The sequence below is a fragment of the Prunus dulcis genome, chromosome 4 (assembly GCF_902201215.1).
Source record: "Prunus dulcis chromosome 4, ALMONDv2, whole genome shotgun sequence".
Classification (NCBI taxonomy): domain Eukaryota; kingdom Viridiplantae; phylum Streptophyta; class Magnoliopsida; order Rosales; family Rosaceae; genus Prunus; species Prunus dulcis.
The window spans coordinates 2,594,000-2,604,666 of NC_047653.1; the positions used below are offsets into that span (position 1 = coordinate 2,594,000).

At 37.3% G+C, this 10,667-nt stretch overlaps 2 protein-coding genes across 3 annotated transcripts; one reads left to right on the forward strand and one right to left on the reverse strand.

Annotated features, from left to right (window-relative positions):
• The first annotated feature begins 2,157 nt into the window (after positions 1–2,157).
• LOC117623816 (putative E3 ubiquitin-protein ligase RING1a) lies at positions 2,158–7,977 on the forward strand. 2 transcript variants are annotated; one of them, XM_034354808.1, is made up of 10 exons: positions 2,158–2,485; positions 2,663–2,705; positions 4,072–4,130; positions 5,390–5,471; positions 5,671–5,791; positions 5,886–5,927; positions 6,346–6,864; positions 7,137–7,244; positions 7,344–7,553; positions 7,671–7,977. In XM_034354808.1, the coding sequence occupies exons 1-10, from the start codon at positions 2,392–2,394 to the stop codon at positions 7,704–7,706; spliced, it is 1,314 nt and encodes a 437-aa protein (XP_034210699.1). In that variant the 5' UTR covers positions 2,158–2,391; the 3' UTR covers positions 7,707–7,977. The 2 variants fall into 2 exon arrangements, with proteins under 2 accessions (XP_034210699.1, XP_034210700.1); XM_034354809.1 differs by having other exon boundaries at positions 2,405–2,485; positions 2,663–3,509.
• Positions 7,978–8,912: 935 nt separating this feature from the next.
• Positions 8,913–10,065, reverse strand: LOC117623817 (auxin-repressed 12.5 kDa protein). The gene is made up of 3 exons (XM_034354810.1): positions 9,826–10,065; positions 9,483–9,699; positions 8,913–9,351 (listed from the first exon to the last, which is right to left on the reverse strand). Exons 1-3 carry the CDS (start codon positions 9,929–9,931, stop codon positions 9,315–9,317), a joined length of 360 nt encoding a protein of 119 aa, XP_034210701.1. The 5' UTR covers positions 9,932–10,065; the 3' UTR covers positions 8,913–9,314.
• Between the last annotated feature and the right edge of the window lie 602 nt (positions 10,066–10,667).

Below are 10,667 nucleotides of genomic sequence, written 5' to 3' on the forward strand. Positions count from 1 at the left end.
AAATTTATCTATGGGTAAATTGGTTAATTTTTTAGTTTACAGGATTAAGTTTGATTGGGGTACAAGTTCAAGGGGTATTTCAACGATTTTCTCTAAATTTAAGGATACTATTGTCACTTCAAATACAATCCCCATCACCCACACCCGCCACCACTCCCACCACCACTGTGTACCCAAATTCACAATTTCCACCACCACATGAATAAAGAATAAAGAACAAAACTCAGTCACCTTCTTTGAATTTGTTTTATTTACACTCATCAATCATCCAAGTTCACCCCACTATTTTTTTTATTTTCAGAACCTTAAAATCCAACAATATTATTTTCATAAACAATTATTTCAACACAAACCTACCCTCATATTCGACGAGCCACCTCTCATGTCATGGCTTCTCTCTCTCCCTTCTTGCTCCTTCCCCACCCACACATCTAATCTCCTCAATCTTAACCATATCAAATGGAAAATAAACTAAAAGCAAGAGGATAAACGTAAAAATACGATTTTGCCACATAAAAAGTAACGCATGATCAACATTCTAGGGACTACAACAATCATATTTTGCAAATTCGAGGATTAAAATGCAAATCGAGTATAGGATCATGGACTATATGGCAATTAAAAAACCTTTTTGTTTTTACAACTTTATTTATTATGTTTTCTGATGGAGTTAACATGGTTTAGGTTATGTTATAAGTGAGAGAACATATGTCACAAATATTAGATAAAGGCATGAGGGGACATACAATTTGGAGACAACAAATCTCAATATATCTTACATTAGCATTCCTTGTAAAAACTACTTAGCACTCCAAAATATTTTCTGTTAATCTTCATGCATATTATTTAGGTTTACATTAGCATTATCAATTACGATAACACATCGATTCCATAGTGACAACACATGTTTTAGTAAGACAACGTCGTATATATGTACATGTAATATAAAACCTGCGAAACAAAAACAAAAGACTACAATGAAATGGCCCTATCCTTTACCATTTCCTGTGAGATCGATAGTCAGCATTATTCATTTCTTAAGAATTTGTAAAGCTTGTTGCTTAGAAGGGCATGCAATATTTACTATATATGGATGCAGAAAACACACTGCCTGCCTGTCTCTCACAAAAAATGATCAAAGGGTAGAAAAGGCACATATTCACCCTTTATCCTTTAAAATAGCTTGATGATAAACTTTACCTTTTTTTTAAAGAAATATGGAATCCTAAACCCGATTATGTGTAATCATTCTAATCAATACACAATATACTCTCTATATGTATCTTTTCATGATTGTTTAAGAGACTGTTAATTGTGGTTAAGCCAATCATTTATATGAAATGTATGTTTTAGATAATTGACTAGTTATATTTTCAACATACATGTATCGGCGCTCATAATTGACAAATAAGCATGTACAAACGTCACACGTGCGAATATAATTCGAAATGCATTTATTTAGATATTTTGACAGTTCATTTTGTAGATAAAAAGGACTACTTTTTACAAACAATGCTTACACGGATTAGTAGCTGGATAAATTTTAATATATTTTCGGCGCATTACGTTAAGTTAGTAAGTTACAAACTTACAAACGGACGAGTCTCTCTCTCGTCATATTTTCATTGCGTTCGGCACAATAGGCAAAGCTTAAGTAATAATTATTTATCCAAGGTTGAAACTTGGATAGTGAAAACTAAAAACTAAAATGTTTAGGAAGTATTTCAAACCAAATTTAATACAATTGATGGTTACTTATTATTCGTTAGGGATAGTTTGGTAATAACGAATTAAACAAAAACAAGTATTTAAAGGTAAAAAGTAAAAAGAAAAACACAAGGCCGTCCCGCAAGTGAATGGCAATGGATAAAAAAGTACAGAAAATTCAGTTACCTATTAATCCATATGCTTCTTTTCACAGTGTGTTTTTCTTTTTATTATCGTGTTTTTAATTTTAATTTTTCTAAAAAAATCCAGGCATTTCCTGCCAGCGACCCAACGTAAACGCAGAAAGAGGAAAAAGCAAAACCAAAAAGGCAAAGCAAAATAGGACAGAAGATTTACCATAACACCCCTGCATCTTACACGTGTTGACCAAAAACCCAGCTTGAATTGTCCCCTGCACGCAGCAGCTGGGCATATTTTATTTATTGGCAATTTTATTGTTTTTATATATATATATATATAAATTGAAGAAATTTTGGTAAGACCACGAGCCTCTCAGAGCCTCTACCCCTCCGCCTCTCTCTCTCTGGTCAGCCACACTCCACCACCACCTTCATCGTTTTCTCTCTCTCTGTTCCTCAGAGAGCACCGCAATCAAGTAACAATTGCATACTCTTACATACAAGCCTTCCGTTCCGTGCTAAATTTTCGCTAGAAACCAGAGCAATGCCGGCACAGAAGCGCACCCCAGAGTCTGTGGAAGATGATCCTCTGCAGAACCACCATGAAAACAGCCACGACCATCCACAAGACGAAGAGGGTACGTCTTATTTTGCTCAATACCCAAACCCAACTCCAAATTTTTCGACCCACCGCAAACAAAACCATACACGCATGTTCGTTCCTGCACATGGTTTTGGATTTTTTTTTTTCTTTTCCCTTCTCTGATTCTGTTTTGTTTCTTCATGTGTTCCTTCTTGGTCCTTTTGCCCCTCAGAGTCCGATCGAAGCCTTTCCCCGAGTAACGAAGAGAAAGACGAGTGAGCTTTTCTGGTTCTTCATAGCTTTCTCATTCTTCTATTTTTCTTTTTGTTTATTGGTATTGGTTCTGTTGATTGTGCAAGTGTTTGATTTTGAATGCTGGACTTGATTCGGGATCTGCATGGTTTGCTTCGTGCTACTCTTTGTTTGTGTTTTGTTAATCGACCGGCTACTGGGATGAGCTATGTTGATTAACGTCTATGCGACTGTGAAAGCAATGACTTCTGGTTGATGGGGGTTTTCTCTTTATTTTCCTGGTTTTGGTTGCTCTGCTAGTGCGGGGAAGAAGGTTGGTGAAGTTGGGTTTTGGATCTTCTGAGCTGTGGCTTTTGCTCTGCTGATTTCGGGCTTCAATTTCTATGCGTGCATGGGTGGTTCAAGCATGTTGCCCAATCTGGTGGATGGTCATTAGCTACAGCAACGCCTGCCATGTGCTAAGCTGAATAAAACTTGCATAGAGATGCTGATCCAAATTTTCATATGGCTTGCGTCCATTGTTTTTGTGATCGTTGGGTCAGTTTGAGCGAAAATTCTCACTCAAGTCTTGCTCGATAGTTTATTAGATTGAGGGATCATGGTGCTTCGTTGAAAGGGATAAATTTGGAATCTTCTGACCAATCTGCTTCATACAAACTCCTACTCAGCTTCTGAACTCTATAACTCTACTGGGCTCTCATTATTCTGCTAAACGCTTACCACAAAGAAGTGTTTTGCATACAGGATATCTCTGGGATTGAAACAGTCTCGGTTATGGCAGTGACAGTCTTGTTGCACCATCTGCTATATTTTCAACGCCAAGCTTTGTTAGTTTACTGCCATATTTATAGAAGAAAGCGACTAACGTTTTTATTTTCATTTTTGGATATTTTAAATAGTGACAATAACGTCAATATGCATGATGAATTGGGCATTTGTATGCTTGCAAAATGCAAACCACAACATGCAGCAGCTTATTGTTCAGTTACAATATGGATGCCCAGGATGGGACACTGATATGGAAAGTTCCATGTAATGAAAAGTTTAGGCTTAAGGGTGAAATCAGTATTTTGAAGACGTTTATAATTAGTTTTATGATATATGATCTTGGTTGGAGGTGGGGTAGGCTCTACTTAAGAAATTCTTACAGATACTCTTTCTGCATAGAATTATACTTTATAGTTTTCTCTTCTTTTGTGCTGGGTTCTGTATTTCCCATCCGAAAAATTATAAGAATTTGTATTTTTTTTCCATTCTTTATATATCAGTGTGTGCAAAAAAAAAAAAAACAGAAAAAAAAAAAGGTTGCATATAGAGCAACCTACATATCAAATATTACATCTGCTATAAGCTAATTCTTTTTTTTTTTTTTGTTGGTATTATGCACAGATATATCATAGTGAAATTGGCAGAAATTCGGAAAGAAGTCCAATGCCCTATCTGTTTAGGTATGTTTTGGGATACTAAATTATGGATAATAACTGAATATAGATTGGAAGGAAGCATTTTTATGTATTCTAATTTTATTTGTTTACTATCGGGTACCAGCAAAAAGTAAATCTCATTATCTATTATCAAGGAAGATTGATAGTTTAATTCTAGAACATCATAGTCACTTGCATGCTAATGTTTTGTTGTATTGCAGCGTTGAGCTTAGTATATCTTGAAATGCCACTGTTTTAAGCGTTTTGTTGCATACAAGTCAGAAATAATGTGTTCTATCTGTCAAACACCATTTTTAGTTTTAGCTTAGAGGCCAATATATTGATTTGCAAAATTATGTGGTAACCACGAATTAGTAATTATATATTTTTCCCCAAAATTGCAGTTGTTAGTTCTGCTTGCAATTGGTATGATTAAGTTATGGATTACATTCTTCAACTGAATTACTCTGTTTACATGCAGAGTCAACTTTTCATGATAAGAGCTCATAACCTGTTATTTACTAAATGAAAATACAGTCATCTCAGCTCAAGAAAGCATCAAAATCATCAAACTTTGAATTGATTTATCTCTTTTACGGGGCCATTCCTCCATTAACGCAATTACATAAGTTTCTACATTAGGGTAAATTCATTGGAAGAAATAGAATTATATTAACAGGTCTTGAATATAAAGCCTTAAGAAATTTTATATCCTTTTTTTTTTTTTTTTTTTTCAGATACCTGCAATGAACATGAACTGCCTTATTGATGGGCCAATTCGCTTTTTTTTTTCTTGTTTATGTTACTGTTGTGTGCTTGCACAGGTGCTTGTTCTGTATATTTTTGTTACAAAACATTGCTTACCTTAAAACCATTGACAGCTTCATGTAGACACCATGTTCAGATGGTGTTTATTATGCATGCCTAAATTAAAGTTCGAAGGTTGAGAGTTTTCACATCCAATAGTCCTTCATATTAGAATTTAACATAATATTTTGCTAAATATTGAGATAGTGAATCATACTATATAGATCCAAGTACTCATTGGTCCCTTTTACACTCATACAGTTTATGGGGACTTCATCCTCAGATAGTATACTTGTAGTAAATTGTGGGTGCAGGCTAGTCCTTTTAGGCGTCTTAACTCATTTCTGGAATCCATGCCCGCATATTTTCCTTTCCATTTTCATGCAATAAGTATAAACTCTTTTAACACACCTCTCCTCTCTCCCCAAAAAAAGAAAAAGAAAAGGATAAATTCATTTACTCCCTTGTATCTATAGGGATCATTCGGAAAACAAGAACAGTGATGGAATGCCTGCATCGCTTCTGCAGGGAATGCATCGACAAGTCCATGCGCCTGGGGTATGTCTTCAAATGATTACCTTCTCCTTTTTTTATTCAAATGGAACATTCAAGTTAAATTTGCTTATATAGATTTTGTTTGGAGATGTCTCAAAATATTAGAAAGCTTGAACTTGTGACCTGATATGTCTATTTCATATTTAGACACACAATCGGCCCAGTTGGAGTTCTGACTACTAGTAACTGGCTCTCACTGCAGGAACAATGAATGCCCTGCATGCCGCACCCATTGTGCTAGTCGTCGCTCTTTGAGAGATGACCCAAACTACGATGCCTTAATTGCAGCCATCTATCCAGATATTGACAAGTATGAGGAAGAGGTATGATGCTGATTTACAACAATCTTAGACTGTAAATTTTATTTTCTCAGTTACATTTTAAATGATTGCGCTGATTGTTGATTATCTCCTTTAGGAACTGGCTTTTCATGAAGAGGAGAAGGCTCGCAATAAGCAGGTGACATATTTCAATTTTCAAGTTTGTGTTAGGCATGCAAGTATTTTAGGGTTAATATCTTTAAATTTTAATTGGAGCTCAACCCCAAACAAAACAAATGCAAATTGTTCAACTTTTTCTTGTGAAACTGACGGGTTCTCTGATTTGTAAAATTCAGGAACAGTAATTCTTTAAAAATTTAGTTAAGACTTGATTATATTTTTGTATGTGGATCTCATCTGTGTGCTATTACTGAAAGAATGCAACTTCCACATAACTTGTGATATGGCTTTTAATAAGCACTTATACTAGAATCTTTGCCCTTTCATCATTCAGGTGTTACACGTCACTACGAATTTAGTGGCAAAACTGTACAGATATTTCTTTTTGTTCCCAATTTGTTGCTCCAGGGCCTTGATCTTTAAACTTATTTTCACAGATCCAAGCTTCCATTGCCCAGACATTTCGACGACAATCTGAGGCACTAGGAAGGAAACGAACAACAGCTAAAGCAACTGCAGCTGCATTTATGAGGAGATCACAGGGTAGCTATCGAAATGCTCATTTGAGGGGGAGAAGAAACTATAGAAATGTTGCTGAACATCAAGGTTCCGATGATAACGAGGATGCAAATGGTAATGATGGAGGTAAAGACTCAACTTCTGGTGATGAGCGCACAGAACCAAGACCAAAGAGATGCAAAAGATGGGGAGGAGGTCGATCAGGATCTGCTAATGCAGATGGTGGTGATGAAAATGATTATGAATTGAACAGAGAAATTATGGGTGCGTCTGCAGGGCTTGTTGGCAGCTCAGAAAGGCTTGCCTGGGGTAAAGGTGGCATGCGGAGCCATACGCGGTATGGCAGTACAAGTGGTGGCAATGGCAAAAATGCCAGGAACATCCGCCTCTCTAAGTTGGTGGAGTATCTTCGGAACTCAGAAAACCACGATGATGAGGTAAGTTAAGAGTTTAGACTGACGATCATCTCATGACTCCTCTGTGATAGGGACTGAGTACCCTTTTGAGATTTCAAATTGGCAGAGATATTTGACTGTCTGAAATCCCATTATCCCATACTAATATTTCAACACACACTGCGGTCCTGGTTTCACATAAGGTTTATGAGATCATTTCATACACACACTATGTAATATGTGTAATTGGAATTTTATCTGGAACTCTGCTTCTGTACTGAGATGGTTGAATCAACGATTTCTCATATCTTCAGTTGGACATCCACCTCCTGCTTGTTTCTTTTGATGAGCAAAGAATACCCAGTTTGCAGCGGCCATATCTTTGCTGCAGGCCTACCCTGTCAGTTGGACAACTATGTCACGTAATTCTTCCACTCACTGCATTTTTCTTTTGATAGAACCTCATTATATTTCCAAAGCTTCTGTCACCATATACTGAAATTGGTTTTATTTGTATACAGTATGTAGCTCTCCGAACCGCACTGCAAGCTGATGAAGTTGAATTGTACTTGGTGAAAGAGCTGCATGCCAAATTCAGTCATTCAACTGCCACAAATGTACTAATTTCCAAGTCTGTTGTTTTAGACTCAACCAAAGATAACCTGCAACTATTAAGAGAACAAGAGACGTTGGCAGACCTTAGAACACACAATCTCATTCCTGGTCATCTGGTGAGCACCTTTTCTAGGGTTTAAACTAGTGAAAAGAGCTAGGGGGAACATTTAAGTTTTGATACTTCGATATATACACATTCCCAGATTGATCTCGTTGCATGTGTTGTTCTGCAGCTTTTGGCATATCAGAAGAAATGGAACTCAAGCTGATGATGATGACAAATTGGAACAAGTGGTTCAATTCAACTTCTTTCGTTCTTTTGTTCTTTTCACTAGAATATATAGTGACCACTCTTAATAAAGAGTGTCAGGTAGGTTTCATATTTAGAGCTGCGTTCTCTGGCATATGCTGCATACAGCTAGCAATTTAGAAGCAGATGAAAATTATCATGTCATGTGTACGAGCTTGTTACAACTGTTACATGTATTTATAGAATATGAATTTCCCTTTCTGTCTGGAAAATAATCTCTTTCATCTTGTGGCCGTCGTGTTTGATTGGTTTTGAATTTCCTGATCACCTCCTTCCTCTCTTCTCCCAACCCCAGCTTCCTACATGAAGACATGCATCTGTGTGCGCGGCCAGCTCCAGTTCGGGTCCTACTTTACTTGGTGCATATATTTATGTCGCAGGCCGCTCATCTCTTCTCTCACCCTTCCTCCAAAATAATTAACAGCACAGCACAGCAGCCATATTCAGCTAATCTCAATCTCATTGACCTAACTGTACATTAATTAAACAAGCTCATATGAAAACTCTCATTTCAAACCTGGCTTGTAGGGATCATGCTACACGTGGCAGTCACGTAACATTCACAGAATGGAATTATGGATCTTGTGAGAGATAAGGACTCTTGTGCAGACGTTTCACAGTGAGTTTAAGCCTTCTTCGGTGGCCGGCTTGAATTGAACATTAGACCGACAGACTCCACCTAATTTTGTTTTTATTTATTATTAGAGCTAGCTAATTGGTCCTCCTTCTTGGCTTGCACAAAAAAATCAGATCAAATGGTGGTGAATCTTCCATTCCAATGATTCCACTCGATTTTGATTTAGCTTAATACTATGGTGAACACTTGAGTGAGTGAGATGGCCAAATATAATAACACATTAAGAAGAGTAGGACCCACTCAACACATCACCATTATTGATTATGTCATTGTTTCTGATGAAGAAGATAATGTTTTGTATCTTTCCCAGTGTGACCCCACTCACCAACTGCCACGCAGCCTCTCCCTTTCATCCTTTTCTTCTTTCTTATCCATTCATATGTAGGTCCCACCAATACCATGGGACATGGTCATGGACCCCTCCTCCCAAATTCCAATGCGATTCTGATCTCGTTTTAGAATGTACTATTGCAAATAAACAAATAATCACAAGATAAACCCACACAAACTTAAATGGATCATTTAGTAAATTAGCAGAAATATATTTTTATTTATTTGAAGATAAAATTGGAAAGCAACTCACGGTTTGATCTGACTAAACAAAGAGTCATCCACCGTGCCAGTTTTACTTATACAACGCTACACACACATTATACATACGTAATTAATAATGCTTAAAGACAGTGAGCTCTCTCTCTCTCTCTCTCTCTCTCTCTCTCTCTCTCTCTCTCTCACATAGGCCAAACAAGGCCTTACATTACTTACAAAAATTAAAACGACACAACCTAATCACAAAAACAATCCACAGTCCAGTCCAAACCACCACCAAGGCACGTGGCAAACGCAGAAATGAAAAAACGACACTATTTACATGCAACCCCCGGTAGCTATTAGCTGGTCTCTGCTCTCATCAGTTGCTTGCTTGTCACCTTAGCGATGCTTGCTCCTGGTCTCCCCACTGTAGAGCCTGTGATATGATCACGTATATCAGATAATATATAAGATCTAATTAAGTATATAGATCTATGATCAACAGATAGATCTATGATCAACGTACGGCTTGGATTGATTTGTGTAGAGGTTAAGAAGGTTACGTACCAATCATAGACAGTGGGAGAGTTGGGCTGTGGCTTGTCAAAGACCTGGTTGCCCATGGTTCTGGTGGCAAGGTTGCTGCCTGGGTGGAAAACACTCCTCCAAACGTTGTCCTTAGCACGAGCTGAAGCTGGTGTTACTGGTGTTCCTGGGGTTACTGGAGTTCCTGGGCTCATAGGCATCGCCAACTTGCTGCTGCCGCTTGTCTCTCCCTCCACATCTACAACCAAAAATAAAATAATATATATATATATATATCAAATTTAATCAAAACCCAAAAAACCATATGATATATGGAAACTAGAATTAAAAGAGAGAAACTTTATGTCACATATATATGTAGCACCTTTGATGTTCAAGGGTTTGGGGGTGACCTTCCTAAGCTTGCCAAGCCCGCGTTCAGGCTGAGGTCCAGCAACAATGTCATCCCAAAGCTTTTCAAGCAGAACCATTTTTTTGCTCACTCTTTCTTTCTTTTCCTTCTCTTTCTCTCTCTAATAGCTCATGGTCTAGAGGCTTCTATTCTATATATAATGCAACTAGAAACCTAAAATATCTCATCTCTCATTAAAAATTTGCTAATTGGGGCTTTCTTTCTTTTTTCTGCCACCAAGTGGCATTGATTTTTTAATCAGGGATTACAGTGCGCAGTGCAAACGACAATTGTGGGTGAAATTGGGTATAGGAAACCCGAGAGTGGAAAAAGGATAAGAATGAAAGACTTGGTAAAACTGGGCCCCGCTAAATAATATCATCCATCTATCTACTGAGTTCTGGCTTGGCTTGGCTTCACAAAGTGTACTCGTCTTACCATACGAATACTTGTCCTATTCATCAGAGCAATGTGGGGTCCGCAGTGATTAATGATCATGGGAGACAAGAATTTTGAGATGACACGTGGTCCTGTAATTTGGTCCCACTTTCTGGGTTAAATGTTCATGCACTAGTTTTGGCATTCAATGTGAATGTTACGAGGTGTTATTTAGTCACTCAATATTACAATGATATTTTTTATCTGTTGATACTGTACCACGATTCATGAAATATCAACTCTCTCATCATTTAACCTAACACCACGACCTGACGTCTTGACTGTTACACCCAAATCTCAAGGGATTATAGTGAGAGATCCTTATGTTGGATTTAACACCTCATTATATAAGCTTCCCCCAATTCTTCTCTTTTTAT

What these genes read in the sequence shown, in the direction of transcription:
- LOC117623816 (XM_034354808.1), top strand. Translation starts at nt 2,392, where the DNA reads ATGCCGGCACAGAAGCGCACCCCAGAGTCTGTGGAAGATGATCCTCTG. An exon ending in AGTAACGAAGAGAAAGACGA is followed by an intron (nt 2,706 to 4,071) that starts GTGAGCTTTTCT and finishes TATTATGCACAG; the next exon opens with ATATATCATAGTGAAATTGG. An exon ending in CCAATGCCCTATCTGTTTAG is followed by an intron (nt 4,131 to 5,389) that starts GTATGTTTTGGG and finishes TTGTATCTATAG; the next exon opens with GGATCATTCGGAAAACAAGA.
- LOC117623817 (XM_034354810.1), bottom strand. Translation starts at nt 9,931, where the DNA reads ATGGTTCTGCTTGAAAAGCTTTGGGATGACATTGTTGCTGGACCTCAG. An exon ending in CAAACCCTTGAACATCAAAG is followed by an intron (nt 9,700 to 9,825) that starts GTGCTACATATA and finishes TTTTGGTTGTAG; the next exon opens with ATGTGGAGGGAGAGACAAGC. An exon ending in TCTCCCACTGTCTATGATTG is followed by an intron (nt 9,352 to 9,482) that starts GTACGTAACCTT and finishes ATCATATCACAG; the next exon opens with GCTCTACAGTGGGGAGACCA.